The sequence below is a fragment of the Labrus mixtus genome, chromosome 9 (genome assembly GCF_963584025.1).
Source record: "Labrus mixtus chromosome 9, fLabMix1.1, whole genome shotgun sequence".
Classification (NCBI taxonomy): Eukaryota; Metazoa; Chordata; class Actinopteri; order Labriformes; family Labridae; genus Labrus; species Labrus mixtus.
This window is the reverse complement of record NC_083620.1, coordinates 6,685,331-6,706,714: the sequence shown is the minus strand read 5'-3', so window position 1 is coordinate 6,706,714 and position 21,384 is coordinate 6,685,331. Positions and strand designations below refer to the sequence as shown.

At 40.6% G+C, this 21,384-nt stretch overlaps 2 protein-coding genes and 1 long non-coding RNA gene across 7 annotated transcripts in view; 2 read left to right on the top strand and 1 right to left on the bottom strand.

Moving 5' to 3' along the window:
* The window catches only part of myo18ab (myosin XVIIIA b), a 111,461-nt gene that overhangs the window by 17,356 nt on the left and 72,721 nt on the right, over window positions 1-21,384 (top strand). For 4 of the 5 annotated variants that reach the window (XM_061045594.1, XM_061045593.1, XM_061045591.1 and 1 more), the window contains exon 3: window positions 21,131-21,196. The exons of the other annotated variant lie outside the window; for it this stretch is intronic. In XM_061045594.1, coding sequence (XP_060901577.1) covers window positions 21,131-21,196 — 66 coding nt within the window. The remainder of the gene's footprint in view (window positions 1-21,130; window positions 21,197-21,384) is intronic. 5 annotated transcript variants of the gene reach the window in all.
* Window positions 1-21,384, bottom strand: part of ngef (neuronal guanine nucleotide exchange factor) — a 96,446-nt gene that overhangs the window by 60,709 nt on the left and 14,353 nt on the right. The gene's annotated exons all lie outside the window — the stretch shown is intronic.
* LOC132979846 (uncharacterized) lies at window positions 9,344-15,644 on the top strand. Its single transcript, XR_009674104.1, has 3 exons — window positions 9,344-10,264; window positions 14,406-14,983; window positions 15,508-15,644. It is a non-coding gene; the product is annotated as an uncharacterized LOC132979846 (long non-coding RNA).

The window sequence follows — 21,384 nt, the reverse complement described above, 5'->3', positions numbered from 1 at the left end:
AAAACAAACTTTTATGTTTCCCACATATGTCATGAATTTATTTTCCCGTTTATGCAGCTATCCACAGGGCTCCCGTGGATTCAAATTCAAGGTCATGAAATGTCTTTATTCTTTACTTACGAGAGGTGTTACATTTTGTATGGCACTTTGACTGAGACATGGCTGAACACTTGATCTGATCTACCCTGGAGTGGCTGTGGCTCAGCGGTAGAGTCGGCCGTATCTCACCCTGAAGGGCTGGGGTTCGATCCCCAGCTCCTGCAGCCACATGTCCGGTGTGTCCTTGGGCAAGACACTTGATCTGTTTCAGCCAGAGTCATATCAGAGGATTCTAGTGAAGATTTTCTAAAGTAAAAACAAAATATGTCGGTATTACCGCTGCTCATGTCAACAGATGTTTGCTAATCTTCTGTTTCCTTACATGACAGGCAGCTTCATGAACGTAATCACCGTCCCTGCTCCGTTTCTCCAACATTTCTCTCAGTGCACAGTTGTTACAGTCCCGGACTTGTTACCATTTAGTTTAGCATGTTTCCACGTCGTCAGGCATGTTGACGGGCACGTTTGTCGCTCTGCAGTGGAAATGACAAATCCTACAGATGTGGATAATTGCTGCCTCGGTCTATCTGCTTATCTTCAAAACGTTCTGCCATTGTTGCCCCTGCTCCTGTGTTGACTCACATCCCTTCTGCCTCTACACTGCCCCTACTGTTCATTTGCAGATGGTCAGCTGATCCTGTAGCGTTGACTTTTGAGGACGTGCACAGCTGACGTTACAGACACAAGACATCCTGTGCAGCCCTCAAGCACACATGAACACATGAAGCAAGGATATCTCTGACCTTAAAGATTTTAAAGGTGGTGATCTTTCACTGGACGTATTATCAAAATATGTTTACTTTCCCTTTCTTTTCTCAGGGGGCATTCATGATATACTTGGGTATGTTATCATGATCATATTTTGCTTGTCCATTCCAGGGAGAACTTATTAAGCCATTTCCTGTCTCCACTATCCGTCCAACATTTGCAGCGTGACCGTTGACACTCCAAAGTCGGGTGGAGGGAGGTCGGAGGGCACAGGAACTCCCATTAGCACTCCCCTCTGAGATGCTGGAAGGATGTTGGTGCTATTTACATCTTGAGCTGCATGTGGGAGGAAATCTGTTTGATCAGTGGAACATGTTTTGTGCTCAGTCAGAGTTTAGGAAGGTGAATGTTTGAGACAACAAAACAAATCAGGGGATATTTTAGACCAATCGTCAACTCCTCAACTCCCACTGCTGGTGGGTGAAAAATTCTGCTCGACCGCGCACGGCTTTGTTTTCTCAATGAAAAGGTTCTTTTGTTCGTACCAACCTGCTTGCATTTATCATAACTGCAAATATACTGGAAAGTCAACGTGCCAATGTTACACAATCACTCTGTCAACACATGCACACACTCGACTGTGTCCAGTGGCTCTCAGCTTATCTGCTGTTGAGTTTCCGTTTGAGCAAACGGGGCAGTGAGAGTGTTTTATCTGAGCTGACCTGAGCCCTCAGGCACACACACACACACACACACACACACACACACACACACACACACACACACACACACACACACACACACACACACACACACACTGAGCAGCATACTCTTCGAATGTGTGTGGGTGTGGACATATTGTAACTGTATTTATTGTCTGCTTCTGATAATGCAAAACTAATACAGAACTGCTCACCATTCATATGACATGAAAAAAACAAGCTAAGCTTTGGCTTTATGAAATCAATATATTGAAAAGTCAAGCGGTGCTGTGGTTAGCCATGAACACAGGAATGCAGTTACAATGATGTTTGCAGTCCTTCTGCAGTAGCTGCTGAACCTTTTTTAAAACCTATTTGGGATCTGAAGGAGTGGCACTTAGCAGGTGACTTTAAATTATTTAAAGTAACAAACTGTGTTTAGTTTAGTCTTTACTGCAGCACTGTATGTGTAGTGATTGAATGAATATTTGATTTTGGTGTCAGGTCATTGATACGACCCGTCACACATGGAATTATTCAGACACATTAGCTAAGACAGTCAATCAAATGTTCCAGCATGTCACTTAGCCAACATCACAACGGCACCATTAACATGACCCACCCCCCTTAATAAAAATAACTAAGGCCTGACCGATATGGGATTTATGGGGCCGATATAGATATAGATATTGGGAAAGAAAAAAATGTGATACCTATATATCGGCCAATATGTTTCTTTGATCTATGAACCGAGGCTCTGATAATAACACTCCAAGCAGTCAGACACAACCATTATCAACACAGCCCCCCCAACACATGTGTAATACACCAATACAAACAAAACGAATCGATCGACTTTGTGTAGTAGTTGCCTAAAACTATGTGATAGTCACTGTTGAGACCAAGTGTGGACTAGCACAACTATATGGTCCCCCCCCCCTCCCCCAGTTTGTACACTGTACCCCCAGCTGCTCTGTCTCTGATCCCCCCTGTGTCTCTAAACCCTCGGTCTCTGACCCCTCTGCTCATGTGAGGTTAAGAGGAGCCAGATTCTTCAGAGTTCATTTTAAATCATTGTGTTGTGTCCTGCCCACACATACCTCAGAGATTAGAGTCAGTGTGTACATGACTGTGAGGCTTGTACATGTTGTGAGATGACTGCTTCTTATCTGCTGGATCTAAACTCTGTTCAAAGTCAGCCCCTGAGGAAAAGAAACTCTTATTGAAAGACTAAACATGGAAACTACCGTCTTGAACATATAGTGTACTTGAAGTGGTACCGCAGAAAGCCAGATCGATCAGGTTTTTATTTATGCCTCTTCCGGTTACAGATGATGGGATTTGTTTTCTATTAAACGTTTTTATTTGTCTTTTTTGTAATCCTAGTTTTACACCAGCTGTTCACTATGATATCTTTGCACAGGAGATACATGTACGTCTTTGTACATGTTGTGCAACTTCAATCTTCTCTGAGAAGTTCTGTTCATTAAGAATGATTCCATTAGAATTCAGTTTGAAGCTACAAAGTTCAGTTGTTTAGTCGTGAATTTTTAAACCTTAACTTCTTTTATGGACGAACAGTCTTTGCTTTAAGCCTCTTAAATTGTGGTTTTGTTTTTGCTCCATGTTTAAGGCATAAATCTGAGTATATTTCAATCCTTTATCAAAAGAAACAATACAAGTCGTCTTTTTGGACTTTTATAAACATAGATCGACTTTTTTCCTTTTAATCGACCACACTCTAATTGATAGAATATAACTTTATTTCTCCACAATGTGGAAAATTGTCTTTGTCATCATCACGGTCGACTTGGTTTCAAAATAAAAAACAATATTTAGTCAAGTAATAAGTGAGTTTTAAAAACAGTCATTTTTTTCATATAGTTAGAGTTTTAACACAGGCAAATTTAAAACAAGGACATTAAAAACAACTGAAACAACTTCTAAAATAATCCTAAATTGCAGCCTGAGTCTTCCTGAAAGATCATTAAATCAACCTTAATAATTCTCTTTTAAAGGTTCACCTTGAAATGCACACTTCAATCTTTGATTATTTTTTTCGATGTCAAAAAAAAGATCTAACAGAGATGTGATGTCATAGATATCTCAGTGTCTTTATTTCTGATGTGATGCAGCTTCAGTTCTCGTTCACATGGACACACTGTGGTTTCAGACCGTTTAGTTCGAGGTCAAAGTTTGCTGTTGCATTCCTCAGTGTCGGGTCCGCCTTCATCTGTAAACATGCTTGGACAGATTCCAGTGTTCCATTTTATGTCACACATACATGTATTTAACATGACGCAGCAGTCCTGCATGAGTGTTCATGCATTCAGGTATGAAGTCAGCAGTCTTTGAAGTCAGTAACAACCTGGGTGTGATAGGTTTGTTGATCAAAAATCTGTTTTAAACTTTAATTCCTACATTTAATGTTAATAAAGATATTGTGAATGGGGGACTAAAAGAAAACTAAAGAAAAAGTGGAAGCTTCACATACACACACTCGGCCATGCACACACACACACACACACACACACACACACACACACACACACACACACACACACACAGCGCTACTCTTCCCTGCTGGTTCCCCTGATGTCGTCTTGCCCTCTGGTACTACCTCCCAAGCCCCTCCATTACGCATCAGTGACATTCATAGAAAAATGTAAGACGTTACAGAAGCGTCAATATCGGGACAGTCTGAAAAGGACTTTAGTTTCTTTCCCTGAGATAAGGCAAATAATTGTGATTTGGAGCGGTCGTGTGTGTGTGTGTGTGTGTGTGTGTGTGTGTGTGTGTGTGTGTGTGTGTGTGTGTGTGTGTGTGTGTGTGTGTGTGTGTGTGTGTGTGTGTGTGTGTGTGTGTGTGTGTGTGTGTGTGTGTGTGTGTGTGTGTGTGTGTGTGTGTGTGTGTGTGTGTGTGTGTGTGTGTGTGTGTGTGTGTGTGTGTGTGTGTGTGTGTGTGTGTGTGTGTGTGTGGTTTCTGTGAGCATCACATGTGCACTGAGACACAAAGACATCTTAGACCCTGTCTGACCTACATCTGCCGTCCTGCAACACATATGAGACGTGAAGGAGTTTACTCGAGCATAAAACACACACACTTCATCACTTACTTACACACACACACACACACACACACACACACACTCTCTCTCTCTGTTGCTCCTTCTTTGTGGATGTTAACCTGCAAGTGGGACTGAAGTCTGGATGTTCTAGCGGTGCTGATGTTAGCCACACTCGGCAAACCCAATCACATTGTTTTGTCCTCTAATTCGACTGTTCTGAGTGTTTTCTAACCTTTAAGCTCGTCAGTTAGTCTGAATCATAATTTTCCTTTAACTGGGGAAGAAATGAGTCACCTAGAAACATCCCTAGTTAAGGACAAAGACTGGAGGGAGAATACATCTGCTTACCTGGCTCTTTTAAAGAGTGGGAGCACAATAATAAATATGCTTTATTTTCATTGTGACTCCTGTTTAGGTAGCATGAGTGCAGATAGAAACACATACACCAACATGTTGTGTTTTTAGAAACAGATGCGTCTTGCTTTTCAAAGGGTTGGAGCTCCACACTGACTCAGTTAGCTCTGTATGTTTCTGAAGATGATGCTGCTGGTCTAATGCAATGGATGGTGTCTTGGATTACTATGTTGTGAATGGCGGCAATTTGACGCAATGTTGAGGAGTGGAGAGGTGTGTGTGTGGGTGTGTGTTTGTAATGCAGCAGTCATGACATGTCAGGAATTTTGCTGAACCAAGTTTCAATTTGCTACTGTAGGAAAGCCTGAGCTCACTGATGTCTCAGGCTACGACCCATCATGATGTTTTATGTTTTTTTTAATAGTTACTTTGAGTTTTTTTTTCTCATCTGAGAGTTTATTCCTTACCCCCTCACCTCCACCTTTTCTTGCATTCATCCCCTCTCTCTCTTCCCTGGATTTCCACTCTCTCTTCAGTTTCACATCTACTGCAGGCAAAAATGTTCTACATTTTATCTTTAAAAAGCCCTTACATTTAATTTTTTGCACAAAGAAAATCAGCTGAAGTAACATTAACTATCAGAAAATCCACCAACTACCTTCAAACTTTGACAGCGGGCCAAAGACACACTCTGTTACATTGAGAAAAATCACAGATAACTTAACATTTTGGAAAACACATTTCCATAAATCTCTGTTTCTCCCTGTGTGAAAATACTTCAGTCGGGTTTCCGTTCAACCTGTGACTTGATCTGCAGTTCTTTCAAAAGTCTACCTTTTGAGGCAGTGATAAAAGCAAAAGTTGTGTTTAAAATTATAGCTGAAGAAGTGTGGATGTATCCTGACTGAAAAGGTTCTGGGACAGTGTGTTCATTGGGGGGGGTTGGGTTTGTGTGTGTTTAACTGAGCGATGGCACTCGTTCAGCGCCGAGAATCAATGTGTCCCTCAGAAAGATGTTCAGTCACGTCAACACGGCGGCACAGATGAAATCAGCTCCTGTTAGCAGGAAAATATGATTGAATGGATTTTGGTATAATCTGTATGTGTGTGTGTGGTGCAGATTTATCTGCTAATCCCTCACAGCAGACGGTATTACAGTCCTGCAGGATGCATTAGAGGAATGTCACATGTTGAAGAAATGCACGTTTAAAGTGTCACTTTAGTGAGTGCAGGAGAAGACTGCGTGTTTATAGGACTACTACTACTACTTCTTAAACAACAACGACAAGGCCTCCTGGTCGTTTATATCAAAGTGAGTTGTAAAATATGCTGACCTACTAATCTTAGTTTGACAGTAATATCTCACAACTGACTGAGCGCTTAAAGACTTTCCCTTCATGTCTGTTTTCATTTTTTTTTTTTTTTTTTACGAGCGAGACTTCCGTGAGTATTTATTGGGCTCTTAGTGCTGCCAAAACAGTGGTGACCTACACTTGATGCTGTGCTTGAACTCATCATGTGTGACACAAATTAAGCTACTTTCATGCTGTTCACACTATGAAGGCTGAAGCAAAAATCCAATTATGTAACTGAAAACTGACAGGAACAGGGTTAGAGTTTAAAGACTTTGTTACTAATGATGTGTGCACATAGTCATCATCATCCACATGATCAAGCATCACCACACCATCGATGTTTGTGTAAAAGCACTATGAGAAGTCAGAACAAAAGCGCTATACAAGCTCAAGTCTATCCACCATTTACCATTTACTTGAAGAAGTTTGCAGCATTACAAGTCTGCATCTCTCCTCTGCATGTTCCTTTCACTTCTTCCTTCTGGACTGAAGACTTTTTCAGGATAATCTTTCTTTGGAAAGTTTCACACTAACTTCCACATTCCTCTCAGCTTCTTAAAGCAGCTTCTTTCCATCTTACACACTTCCTCTCCATTCATAATAGTTGTTGACTCTGTTGTTACATCACTGCATTTTTATCCTCACCCTTCTCACCCCACCCTCTTCTTTAAGCTTCAGTCTTTCTCCTCCTCCTCCTCCTCCTCCTCCTGCTCACAGTCAGCTGGATAAAAGCTGTCACTCTGTTCATCTCACAGCACACTTTGTTAGCAGTGCATTGATACCACTGTGATGTTTCCTCTCTGGAATATCATGGCAGCCGCAGGGAAATAATGGAGGCTTTGTGTGGTGTTGTTCCTGGACCTCTAGCTCCCTCCTGTGGTCAGAAGGCAGAGGTGCACTGCTTTAGCTGCAGCTGATAGTACCCAAATCGATTTAATCTGTTGCTGACAAATATGTCCTCATGTTGGTGGATAGAAGGAGTTATTTTACTTAAGTAGAAACAAATGCAATACATCAATACTTTCTGATACCACCGGGTTTAAAACATCATGTGTTTTAACAATCTCAGGGTATTATAACGGTTGATAGTATCAGTAAAGAATCAAGTATACTGCAGTTTAAAAACACAATACAGATCTAAAGTCATATTTCAAACCAAAAGCTGCTGTAAGCGGAAGAGTGAGACAGCTTTGTCTAAATTGCACAAATAGGCAATTGGCAATGCTTTTGCATGCATGTGTGCATTTAAGACAGTGTGCAGGAGTCTGTTTTTTGTCATTAAAAACAAGAAATTCTAATGCAGCAGTGTCGCCTGTGTGTCTACCTTTTACATTTACACACACTCTGCATGCATAGTGGTCAGCAGCCATGCACTTTAGGGGTATCAGTCAGATTTGATTGACTATACTATAGTCATGGAAAACAAGGAAACTGAAGGTTTTGGTTTGCGTCAAACAACAGAGTGATGACAGCATGACATTCTTCAGATCCTGTGATGTGTTCTTTTGTACATGCACACATCACAATTGCATTGGTAGAGCAATATATATCATTCAGCCCATGCAGAAACTAGAATACAATGGTGCACTGCAGACCACTCACCTGCATGTCTGCATGTTTGAGTCATATCGGTGTCAATGTGAACAACCCTGATTCAATGCTATTCTTATTAGAGGTGGGGGAAGAAATAGATACAGCATAGTATTGTGATACTTTATGTGGTGATATTATATCGTATCATGGCCGCCAAGTATCGCTAATTTATTTTATTAATAGCAAATATGATTCTTTAGTTTTTAATTGCTGAAGGGGTTGCACAATTCATTTTGAAGAAGTTGCATTGTTAAAAATGAATGCAATTGTTCAGTCGTCTGTACATGTTTGTGTCCAGTTAAGTTGGATTAGACTGAAATACCAACAGTTCAGAATGTGAATGAATGAGAATGAGCCTTTTACAGGGTTTGACTTTAATCACTGTGTTGGTCAGTCTGTGCGCTTGACTCCCCTGTGTAGAAATAAAAAGACTGAAGTGAGATGAGGAGACTGAGGATGTTTTCTTATTTGACAAAACCAGTTCTTAATTTAGTTGAATTTTGTGGACATTGGGTGTTGAGTAAACCTTCATCCTGTTACGTGCTGCTTTGAGATGGTAAAACTGATACAATGACATCACCTCTATTATGTGTGTTACCTTAACACACACAAACCACATCTTTGTGAGGCATCAGAGGAAAATGTTGAGCTGTTTTTTTTTTCTTTCAATGCCAGCAGTGTGTTATTTCTGGTAACATGTTGAACTCTGCTTCTGCTTTTCTCTGCTCTGCCTTCCTTTTAACGCTCCTACTTCTTCCTCTCTGCTGCACACGAGCGTTTCAAACAGGAAGACAAGGCAACCTGCACTCATATGTCGAGATACAGACTGAAACAGAGGACGTGTCTATTAACTGAAACAAATGGTTAGAAGAACAGGGGGAGAGAGAGATCGTGAAACAGGGCACAGAAGGTTTTGAAGTCTGGATGTGGGATTTAGCAGCCAAACAATGACGGGACGATGTGTGAAGGTACGTCGTCGTTTAAACAGAACGCAGCATCACAATAGATGCTGGTTTCTAACCAGCGCGCTAACTTGCTTGTTGAGCTACTTCAGGTTGGGATTCATCTGACTAGATATGTCTCTGTTAACATCCTAGAAACACCTTTTTTCAACTGTCAGATTTTCTGTATTCTGTCGGATTTAGCAGAAAAAATCATTTGAAGTATTTTGAAGTAAAGGAAGATGCAGAAAAAGTCGGGGCAGTCTGGTGTGTGTGTGTGTGTGTGTGTGTGTGTGTGTGTGTGTGTGTGTGTGTGTGTGTGTGTGTGTGTGTGTGTGTGTGTGTGTGTGTGTGTGTGTGTGTGTGTGTGTGTGTGTGTGTGTGTGTGTGTGTGTGTGTGTGTGTGTGTGTGTGTGTGTGTGTGTGTGTGTGTGTGTGTGTGTGTGTGTGTGTGTGTGTGTGTGTGTGTGTGTGTGTGTGTGTGTGTGTGTGTGTGTGTGTGTGTGTGTGTGTGTGTGTGAGAAGAGAGGTGTTGGTGTGAGCGCAAAGTCAGATCGTCATGTATCCTGAGGAGTGAAGCCAATATACATGAAAGCTGTTTGTACACATGGCACCCGTGTGTGATCCTAGTGGGAGGACTGTAATGGAGACATGTTATGTTAATATATGGAAAATATTCTCATTCAGAAAACTTTAGATTTAGACTAAACAGTGAATATGGTTACCATTCAAACATTAGCTGTAGCTTCAGCTATCAAGCAGGTTGTACTGTGTTTGGTCTGAAAGCACCAGCAGAGCCCTTTTGCTTTTTACCATTTACAAGATTCAAATAATTATTAAGGAGTTTTTATTTTTGATCGTTTAAGTTTAGAATTTTAGTATCAGTGCTCTCTATTACAGTGTCAGAAAAGCCCCTGAATGCACCATCATGTTTACTTCCTGTCCCGATAATTATTGACCTACAAACCCAGCATGTTGTCAATGACATTAACACACACACACACACACACACACACACACACACACACACACACACACACACACACACACACACACACACACAGAAGCAGCTGAGATGACACCAACTGCAGCAGCAGCAGCAGTGTGGCTGCTCTGTGGTGGAGGAGGTTGTGGGATTGAGGTGTTGTGGTGGGGGGTGGGTGGGCGGGGCTTCATGGCAGACCCATCCAGCCTGGAGAGCAGAGTTTCCTATTTTTACCCCCACTCAACACCCTCATATCACAACAGCTGTCCCCACAGCTCTTGTCAGTCTCTGTCAGGAATAACCGTCCAATCAGATCGCTCCCCCCTCCTCGGCCCGGTCGGTTCTCTCTCCATTCTGTGCGTCTCGAGCCCCTCGATCAGATCTCCTGCACTTTGGACAGTTTTTTGAACTCATCGCTGATTCGAGTGGATTCAGGAGTTGTGGAATTACTTCACTGACAGGTAGAAACATTTGTGGATACTTTTTTGGTGAGACATTAGAAGGAAACTCTGACAAACGTGGGGCCTGGAGGCGCCACAGCCGGTGGGACTATTTTTAGAAGAGAATTAGCTGAGGTTGGCAGCTCGACTCCTTTTTCCACTGAAAGAAACTTTTTTTTACAAAAACAATTGTTGTTTTATTTTGACGTCTCTGATTTCCTTTCTCTAAGGTCAGTCATTAAGAAGGGTCAAAATTAAAGGTAGAAAGATGTGGGACACAAAGAGGGGGTCCACATGTAGGTCTTCTAGGATACATGCTCTTGTGCCGGTGTGTGGACTGCTGGGAAATGTAGTCAGCACTTTAGATATAAAGCACTAGTTTTAAAATCATACTTAACATTTTGTCATTGAAGGAATCTGATAATGTCGTATGAAAAATAATTGTCGTATTTGTCATGTTTAGACTGTGAGAACATTCAAGGCAGAATAATAGTTCAGTGTTTTTGGACTACAGGTCTGAGTATATCCTGATGATTCAAACTTATAGTCACCATTTAAATTCTGTTTCTGGATTATGATCTGAATCTGTCATATCCTCTCATATCTTCAGCTGTTACTTTATGTATTGATGATGTTTGTCATAGTTCATACAGAGTACTTTCTCTAGAAGTCCAAAGAGGCTTGATTGAAATTCAGATCAAGCTTGATTTGTGCGCTCGTATAGTTTAATGAAATCGAATCAGAGACAAACTTTCTATCAAATCCAAAAGGTTAGTTTTAATTATTTAACCTGAGACCAAGAGGCTGTGGGAGCTACCTTTAGATAATCTCAGTTCAGTAAATCTTAAACTGAGAAACTGAAGAATCTGTGAGATAAATATGATAACTCTCTGATTAACAGATCAGCTGAGTGCTTGTTGCTTATGTTTGTTGGAGTTGTAAATCAGAAAATATATAATTCCTGAAGGAATCTTGTTATTTTTCCTGCAAAGCCCAGGTCTCTGTGGGTCGCTTTGCTTGTGTTTTGACTTTGTGTCTTTTGCTGTGAAGCATCACGCTGCTGTTTTCTCTATATTTGGGCTATGAGTGTCACAATACCAGATTTTTAAACGGCAATACCATTCTGATAAAACTCAAACAATATCGTTAAGCGTTTTTAAACTGAAGCAACAAAGATAGAAGTCCTAAGTCCCCAATATTTGGTACATTATTGTTTTTAAACACCAAATTGCAGGCAAACTCCTGCAACCAAAGCTTTTGTCCTCATCCTAGAGAGAAAATGTCACAAACCAGATTTTTAAACTTTGACAGGATTCTAGTGAAAGTCAAACTATATTGATACCTGTTTTGATACCACAACAACATGAACAGAAGTCTTTGGCACCCGATATTGGGTACATACATTCTTGTTTGTAATGACCAAAAATTGCAGGCAAACTCCCGCACACTGTCTACATCGTCGACAACATTGACAACATTTCAGTACGGAAAGGTTCCCAGGAATCCAAGTATTGAACATTTTGACATCCTAAGTTTTGACTAAGTTTTACATTCAGAATAGGCCTCCTTTTTTATATTAAACTATGACTGTTAGTCTTTCAATTTGTCCAATACAAACCAGGTTTGAGTCTGTTCACTGTCAACATTACTAAAGCGTAAAGCAGCTGTTTGTTTCTGGTGTGGAGGAATGTGTTAGGGTTTTCTTTTCTGCTTTGTAGACACATGAGCTCTGTTGCCTCTGAACATTGCTCTCCGATTTCCTCAGCCAGCTGTATGATATGCCTTGTGACAAATTACCACTAACTGTTATCAGGTATCTAACGTACAGCCAGCTGCATGGCAGACTGTTGGGAGAAAATACGTTTTTAATAAGTTCTGATCTGTTAAATCAAGTGTTTAAATGCTTTTGATGCAATGTTAGGAATCACTTTGGTACGTTTGAAGTATTTCAACCATAGTTCTTTGGATTTAGTCTCTATATTTAATAAAATTCAGTCTTAATGCTGTGTAAAAGTTGCTTAAAAGTGAAAACCTGGGTCATAGGAGGTCATATTAGTCCAGAGTAGAATGAACAGTGACTGTACATGATGGTAAATAATACAGGTTATTGGGTTTGTGTTTAAAGGAATATTTTAAAAGTTAGCAGACCCATACTGCAGTCTGCTGCAAAGAGTCTTCTAATGTTATAGTCACAGTGAAGTCCAAGGAAACTCGTATGAACTGTAAAAACTGAAGGTTTCCCATGGGCATCTTTAATCCAGGTGAAAATGACATTTATAACATATATGACATATATGATGTTGTATTGGCATTTTTGCAGAGACAGTGCACACTTTGAGTATTTGTGACAGAGAAAGCTGGTGGCCTATTTGTGTCTGTTGTCCTTGGGCAGATAGACAAAAAATACATCCATAGAAAAATAAATGCAAATGGAAAACACTACACTGCACTGGATGTAAGGTGACGCTTTTATTAAATCAGTGATCTCACCTCACATAAAATCTTCCCCTCAGAGTGACCGCACAGAGAATACTGTCACCGTGCTAGAACAGTCGACAGCGTCTCTCATGTGGTCATGTCCCTGTCTCTGGCATTTACATGTTGTAAACATTAACATTATATACACAAACATTTAACCCTCAGAGATTATTTGAGTTTAAACTGAAGAGGAAAAAAAACACAAAGAATATTTAAGTTCCTTCCTATAAAATAACTTTAAACTATAACTATAAAGTAAATGTCAGATTGTTAGTTGGTGCCATCTACCATCAAGTCTTCGCTCGGCTTAGTATGAACAAGATGTTTGGGATGTGTGACTTCAGCAGCCGTCGATGCTGGTCCCTCTCTGCCTTCTTGGCCTTTCTCTGTCGGAGTATTTTGGCCCACAGACCTACAGTACCACTGTCTAATCCAAAAATAAGCCCCTTAGTCAGTGTGCTAATTCAGTGACCGCTGATAAAACCCACCAACCTCAAGCCAGACCTGGACACTGTCCGACACCCAGTAAGGGTTTCAGTGGAGGGACGTTTGTGCTGTCACTGCTCATTTTATCAAGGCAGAGACCTCCAGTATAAGGAGCTCAGCTTGATTCTGGTTTGTGTACAGAATATTTATGACTGAAGTTAAAATCTGTAGGCAGGACTAACTTTTCAGAACCATGGCATCCCTGTTCAATGTGGTAAATAGATTTACCAATCACATCACAGCTACATTAAATTGAAACTTTAATGTGAAAGTGATAGGTTACACAAAAAGAGGGATTTGAGCCATGCCACACTCATAAATGTAAAGGTGCGTTTGAGTTTGTTTTTCCTTCCTAGAATGGGGAAAGAAGCGTTGGCCATCTTGGATTTGTGTTGGTTAATATGCAGCTCAGATACCTCCTGGATAAACCCTCTCATAGTGTAGTAGTTGATGAAATAAAACATTTGTTAAACCAATTAAGAAACTGCAATACTTTCAGTGATTTGTAACAATGGATAGCTGATAAAGTAACACTTTTTATACCATATGGCAAATTGAAAATGTTGTCCAAACCTAACTATTTGTCAGCCTATAGTAACAGACAAAGAGGTGTTGAATTGAGGAACTACAGTTTTGCATTTCCACATAGGCTTTTATTTTTTTACACCAGAGGTTACCGCTTGATTTCAACCCTGCTCATTGTTTGGATAACGTGACTCCATCTCCGTTGACAGCTTAAGAATTGACTAATCACCAGTTTTCTCAAACCTAATTATCGGTCTCTGTATTCTACCATTCTTACTCTACCAGCTTCCAAACCTGCTCTTTTAACCTCTTTATTTTCTATTTCTTGTTGAAACCCTTTTTCATTGCTATTCCATCAACATGTTGCTCTGCCTATGTTCTCAGTTTATTGATCTCTGTCCTGTAGGTTCTCAATCCTATCCTTTCCTCGCCTATGTATCCTCACCATTCTCCCTCTCCTTCCTCCATTCAGCTCTCCAAATCTTCTTTTACCATCTGTAATCCCTCTTCTCTCATTGACCATGTTCATTGCTGTTTCTGCCTCCATTGATTGCCATTATGTCAACATGTGGCTCATGCTGAATACATGGACAACTTAATGATCTCTGTAACTTGAAGATCCTATATTCTATTCAACTGTCTTTGTGTGTTCTCATCATTCTCCCTCTTCTAGCTCGCCTACATCTCCTTCTCCTTCTCCTCCTCCTCCTCCTCCTCTTCCTCCTCCTGCTGTGATCTGATCCATCACAGCCCATGACAGCAGATCAAACAACATGGCATTTTCATCGCGCTTTTCATTCTGGGAGTCAAAGGGAAGTCTCATTTGGACTTTTTTTTAAAACTCCAACACTGCATGGTGTTAGAGTGTTTTAACTAACATGTGTGTCCATAGATTCCTCTGTACCGGTATGACACTAGAAGACGTGATCGCTTTCACTCGTAATTATAAGCACACATTCACTAACCAATTTGCTGTGACTTGGCACCAAACATGCAATTGGCCGGACACTTACCAAGTGCACTTCCAATTCAATGACAGTTTTCATTTCAAGATATTTAAACAGTAGGACATTTTGTATCCAAGGTTCTTTGTAGGGAAAATATAATCTTGATGCAGAAGATAAGCATGCTTTTGACTTGCATGGTGTGTGATGGACAACAACCATATAAGGTGTTCAGATTTTGATCTGGTTTTCTTTTTTATATTATCGTATTTAGATCAAAGAGGAGAATACTCCAGAATCTAAAAGTGTAAGTAAATATTGTGTGTCATCAGAGATTTTCTTAGAGTACATATTCCTATTCATGAGGGCAATGTTTATCACTATTAGCTGTAATCACAAACATACTAAATATAGTTAGATAGGAGGTGAAATGAACAAGCAGGGAATCATCACCTAATTTTATGGATATAGTTGAGAGACATTAAATAACCAAGAGTGGGCCTCATTCACCAACGGTTCTTAGGAAGAAATTTGTACTTAAAACCCATTTGCAGTTTTCAAGAAAATGAGATTCACCAACTTTTTCGTACCTGGGATTCTTTCTTAGATAAGGAGAAAATCTACAAACACTCGAGAGCACTCTTTAGATAGATATGATAATCGTCTCTTCTGTTTCTGGTGATATTGGTGAATGTGGCCCATTGGTCTGAAACTATTATCTCTTACTGGTCTTTTAGACACATGGACTACAGATACATTCAGCTCAACATAAACATAGCCATATTCATTGTTCATGTCCTAATACCTCCTCTCTTTGTTCTCTATGAGTAGCCAGAAAGTGATGGGTCACTCAGCAGGGCCAAATCAGTACCAGCTCTAGACCCTGGCCGGGGGTTATTCCGGGCAAAAAGTCCCCCAACAGTTTCTCCCACGGAGTCACTAGCCCGGGTCAGGAGTCCCTCCCCACCTAAAACAAGACCAGCTGTAAAAGTACCGGAGCGGTTCAAAAGCCCTGAACCTACCACAAATAAAGCAGAGCGTTTTAGGAGTCCTGAACCGACAAAAGCTGCTTCGATCCCAGAGCCAGTTATGAACAGTAAACGAGAGCAAAATGGCATTCTGGGCAAAAGTGTAGCCAATGGGACATCTAATGGTAATATGAACCATCCAGTCAGCAACACCAACCAGATGGATGCTACAGAAGACCAGGGTCTGACACGTAAGAAGGTAGTAAAGGTGGTGCGACGTGTTGTCAGGAAGGTCCTACCCAAAGAAGAGGATGAAGCCGCTGTGACATCACAACCAGACAGAGCACCTGAAGCAGCCAAGCCAGCTGCTGAACCTGTTAAACCAGTGCAAGCACCCACTTCAGTGGCCCCCAAGGCCCCCTCAATGTCAGGGTTCTCTTTTAAACATGACGTCATCAAAACAGAAGACAAAGATGACTTTTCAAGAGGATTGGCGAACTTCATGGTCAGAGGTAGGACAAGGGAGCCCCGCCCACGAATACGCAAGGATGAACGGCCAGAAAAACTAGAGTTGGAAAAGAAAAATGAGAAGAAAGAGGAACATGTTGAGCCAGAACAGAAAAAAGAGGATATAGCCCCCCAAAAGCCACAGAAAGTAATTGAAAAACTTTCAAGTTCTGGTCCGGTTATACAGGAAGTCAAATCTCCTGTCGTTGCTGTCAACCAAACCAACAAAACACCTGAACCCTCCAATCCAACCTCTTCCAAATCTACTCATTCCAGACCTACATGTTTTCCAACAGTTGTTGGCTTTATCCCTGCTCCAAAGCCCTCATCTTTGGCTCCACCACCTGGTTTTGTACCTGCACCAAAACCAGCTTCAGCCACAAAGATCACGCCTGTAAATCCTACTTCTGCCACTCCAGTGGAACAAAAACGTTCCTCCAAATCCCCCCAATCACGTTTCATCCCAGCTCCTAAACCTTCTCCAACTTCTGTGAGCCCTGATCCTTCCCGTCCCAGACCTGGTCCAACATCTCTCCCCCCAGTCGTCATTCCCATTCAACAACCTTCTGTCCGTCAACAAGAGGTACTGTAGTGTGTCCACACTTGGCATGGCGGGTCAACATTTAGGACATTGGTGTGGAAATCGCATGGAGATTTGAAAAGCATGTTTGAAACAAAAAGGATGGTGTAGTTTGACTTTACACAACACATTTGTGTAATCACAGAAAACTGAATTAATAATTAGTCAGTTGAGAATAACCAGGTTAAGTTAACTGAGAACTGTGTTTTGCTGAGCCACTGGGGAGAGACAAAATTAAGTGACGCCAAATAAATGATGCACATCATTGGGTGGTTGGTCTCTATCGTTTACTGTCCAGATTTTCAACCATGCAAAATGTTGGTCTTGAACAAAAAAGGGTGATGTTCATGATGGTTGAGTGTTTGGAGTTGAAGCCAAATGGTAAAAGGGAAAGAAACAGTGTACCCAATGCTGTGCATGTTAGTAATGAATCGACAGAGTAAATCTTTGGACTGGGACCAGGTTAAGCTGGACCAATACAGTTGTGGGTAGGACTGTCATGATACCATCATTTAAAACTCCATACATGAGTAGTAAAAGTCATGATCGTATATCCCATCCCTTTATCGATGCATTATCTTTTAGTTCTTCTGCATTCTGTTGTGCTAACGCGTCAGAAACTGTTCCAGTAGGGCGCAGGGGTTTATGGGATTTTGCTGTATTATCATGATCTTCATGAGCTTTAAGCGCGTTCTGTGGTAGAATCTACGCTAGCCCCTGCTCATGTGACTTCATTAGCCCAAAATGTATTGTCACTAGCAGGAGACCCATATAGAGCTTATTCCCTTAAACATACCGCACTTGCTCGACTGGCTGAAAGGCCCAAGAACAACCATATCTGTCTAGTTCTTTTTTGTACTTTGACTTATCTCGTATTCATTCATGCTGGCTCACATATTCACTGGCTCGGTAGGGTTTTTGATACTACTTGTGTTTTGCAAATTTAAAGTGTGAATGTGTTGATTTTTTATTGTGCATGTTGTTTGAAGTGGATGTTAACTCTCCATCAGGGAGGTTCAGCTAACAAAATTGGATTCCACAATAACCCAACCGTTGCTTTGTGAGTGTCCTCGAGTGGTTTTGACTGACTTTGGGAACAAATCTGAATGTATTTTAAGTTTTTGTGTAGTAAAAGGGCTTTGCTTTATTGCTATCAGTGGGCTTACTGTAGTGTCACTGTGTTGCTGCTTTGACCTGTAGGAGGCGCCGCTAAGTCCCACCGAGGAGGCTCAGAGACGCCTGATGAGGATCTTCGGTGCCCCTGTAAATCACCGCTCTGTCTCTCCATCTGTGTATTATTGATGTCTTGTCTTTGTCTTCACACACACCCCACCCTTTTAGTTTAATGCAAAACAATGATGATCACTTTGATTTAACCTTTAAAGCAAAAATGTTTATGGGAGTTGAAGATTACGACTTTTTTTACGTTGATATTTTTCCTTTGTTACCAAATAGGAATGTGTCACAATTTTCCAATATTCCATTCATTTAAAACAAATCAAAGTTTTCATGCAACTCATAGCTCATGTTAAAAATATATTTTTTCCCAATATTTTTACCGACACCTGGTTGTAATGCGCTGCCATTGCCAGATAGTGGCTGAAGCATATCAAAAAGCTGGTTGCTAACTGCCATTAAATAACAAAAGAAGAAGAAATCAGGTGACACAACTGCAGTGTTACACACGGTAGAGTTGCTAAAAAACGTATTTTCTTCTTTCTTGCTTTTTTTCTCTTAACTTAAGAAACGATCTTATGATACTTTACACGTTGACTGCATCTGTAATCTTACTTTACGCTAAGTATAATTGATTGTTCCTTAAGATAAAAGTACGATGATCGTGATACTAAATCTGTCAATGGCCACTTCTATTACAGTATGTTATCATCACTTAATGAACCAAATCCCGATCCATCTCTGATCATTCTTTATTATTCTTAACTTATAGCTTCACTCCGCTTTGACTCCTCTGCTCTAGCACGTTCCTTTTCAAGTAACATCACCGATGGCCCATTAACGATAGCTGCACTCGTTTGTATTGAACACGTTGGTATTCTGTGACTATTAGGAACACTTCCACTGAGTTTCCATGCTTTTTTTATGTTTGCTTGTAAGCATATTCTTCATCCACTGTTCCATGTTCACCTTGTCTTCTCCTTTTTCTTCTCCTTGTTCTTCCCTTCATTCTCTCCATGCCTCACTCACACTGCTTTTGCTGGCTGTCGTTGTGTCTCTGTGGCTGCTTTGTGGCTAAGCTGGAGCCGGCAGTCAGTGTGTCGTCTTCTGTCCAAGCCCCCGCCCCCGTGGCCCCCCAGCCCCTGGGCCCCCTTCAGGTACCGCAGCCCTCCAGCCTTCCTCTGGGCCTCCTGGCTGGAATTTGTACTCGTGTGACTTGTCGGAGTGTAAGGCCCGAAATCCTTCTAACCCCCCCCTCCTCACCCCTCACCCCCCATTTCTCTTTTCTGCAGTTTTGAATCATTTTTATTAGATTGGAGATTAAAAAAGACTTACAGGATGTAATATTGAATCCATTAAAATACTATTTGATGGATCGGATCCCATGTGAGATATTTAATTATAAGGTTTACCAAGACCACAATCTTGGTTGTAATTTGTTGGAAGTTTTGTCTCAAGATACACTTTTTTCAGTTTTGACGAATCATTGACTTTTATTTAGAGCCCGACCGACTAATCAGCCAATCGATAACATCAGCCGATATTAGCATATCCGGTATCGGCTCATTTCATTTCAGATATGCGCCGATATTGCTAGATTTATTCACCAGTCAAAGATATCGGCCGATATATTGCTTTTTTCCTCTCTCCAGTATCGATGTCGTTATCAGCCCCAAAATCCCCATATATATCGGTCTGGCCCTACTTTTATTTCATTTTTTTATTGTAATGAAAGAAACATCAATTAAAAAAAAAAGTGAGGTAGCCTGTAGGAACAGTCCAGGGGCATTTATACATATTCATCCTCCTTACATTGTGCAGAGATAGATATGAGACATTTGAAGCCTCATTCAGAAAGAACAAAACAAGGCATAGAATTATATAACTAGAGAGATTTTAACCTTTCCAAAAAGAGAAGTAATCCGAAATATTCAGCCTTTCAAGCGTAGGTAGAATTTAGTGGGTGGAGTGACAGCAAAACAAACCATTTCATACGACTCTGTAAGCGTGATTCAACTTAAGTAACAGGTTACAAAACTTATATAAAACCTTACAATAAGAATACCTTAGCGTTTTGGCAGAGCTGGGAGTGAAGTTTCATCTTTGTTTTTTGTTTCTATGTTAAGCTCAAGTCTTTGACTCACCAAACTGCCTCTTATGTCTGTTTTCTAATCAGTCTCTGAGTTGTTTTTGTCTCTCAATGTTTTATTAAGTGTGAATTATTCAGTCAAAGGCTTCTCTGGCAGTTCTTTGTTTTTGTTTTGGCTTTTGGTATAAGCTCCAGTTTTTTAACACAGTGGCATGATGTTACCGCTTCAGGCTGATAGAAACTCAAGCTGCATGAGCTTTGATGGAGTGACACACTGAAACATGCATGTGTGAGGTGTGTTACCACAAAGTCCAATTGTTTTTTTCTCTCTTTTTGCATACCTAGAAGTGAATGAGAGTTTGACTCATTATTTGTTTTCTTCTAAATATACAATACAAAAGCTTTGCAAAGTCATTAATTTTATTATTTGAAATGATCAGGGACACATGTAATGAAAAGTATAGATGCCCTGTATACAGGTGTCTAGCTGTGGTTAATTTGAAACTCATGTTCCTGGTGAAGCTTTTAGGATTAAAACAGAAGCAACAAACTAAAAGAAATACAGAAACATATTAAATCAGACACTACAATACAACACAGACTGTACACATATGATTTGATTTGATGTATTCGTATATATCCTTTAAAACAAATAGATGGTTTTCTGAGTAGCTTTCTCATCTGTAAAAACAGGAGAAATAAAAGGTTATGGCAGGACAAGTGTTTGTTGTTGTAATGCCATTGTTGGCCACTAGGGGCTGATATGCTGCACCACACCTAACTCTCCATACATGTATGATGAATACATTCAGGTGTTTTTACGCCTTTTCTCCACTGTTTCATATAAGATACATTTTTTTACATCAGACCTAGAAGGTAGTAATCATTTATTTGTCCTTAATATTTTTTTTCCACTTGCCGTTCAATGCCTTTGTTTTAAAGCCAGTGAGTGGATCATAACAGGTCCTTTCTAGATGCTTCTTTAATACACTTCTCTCTCACAGGTTTGTCTGCAGCGTTTTAGAATAACGTTTTTTGTCCATTTGATCTCTATGTTTGTGCCTCTGAAACATCTGTTTCTCATGTTTAACTGTGAGCTTTGATTTCACCTCTTCATGCTGACCAAAACACCAGGGATCAGTGGAAGAGGACCCTGTGACCCTCCTTCAGGCGTCTCATGCTGCAGCTAATCAGTCCCAGGTCTGGTCTCCTCTGTGCCTGAGTGTGGTTCACCTGCAGCTCACCCACAAATGCCCCCCCACTCATCCCCCACCCCTCATGCATTGTGGAGTGCTGTGTTGTGTTATCTACATTTTGCTTGCAGAGTGCAGTGTGTTTGGTTCACTTTTTCATTAATATTGTGTGAAATTCAACCAATCATTGATTTA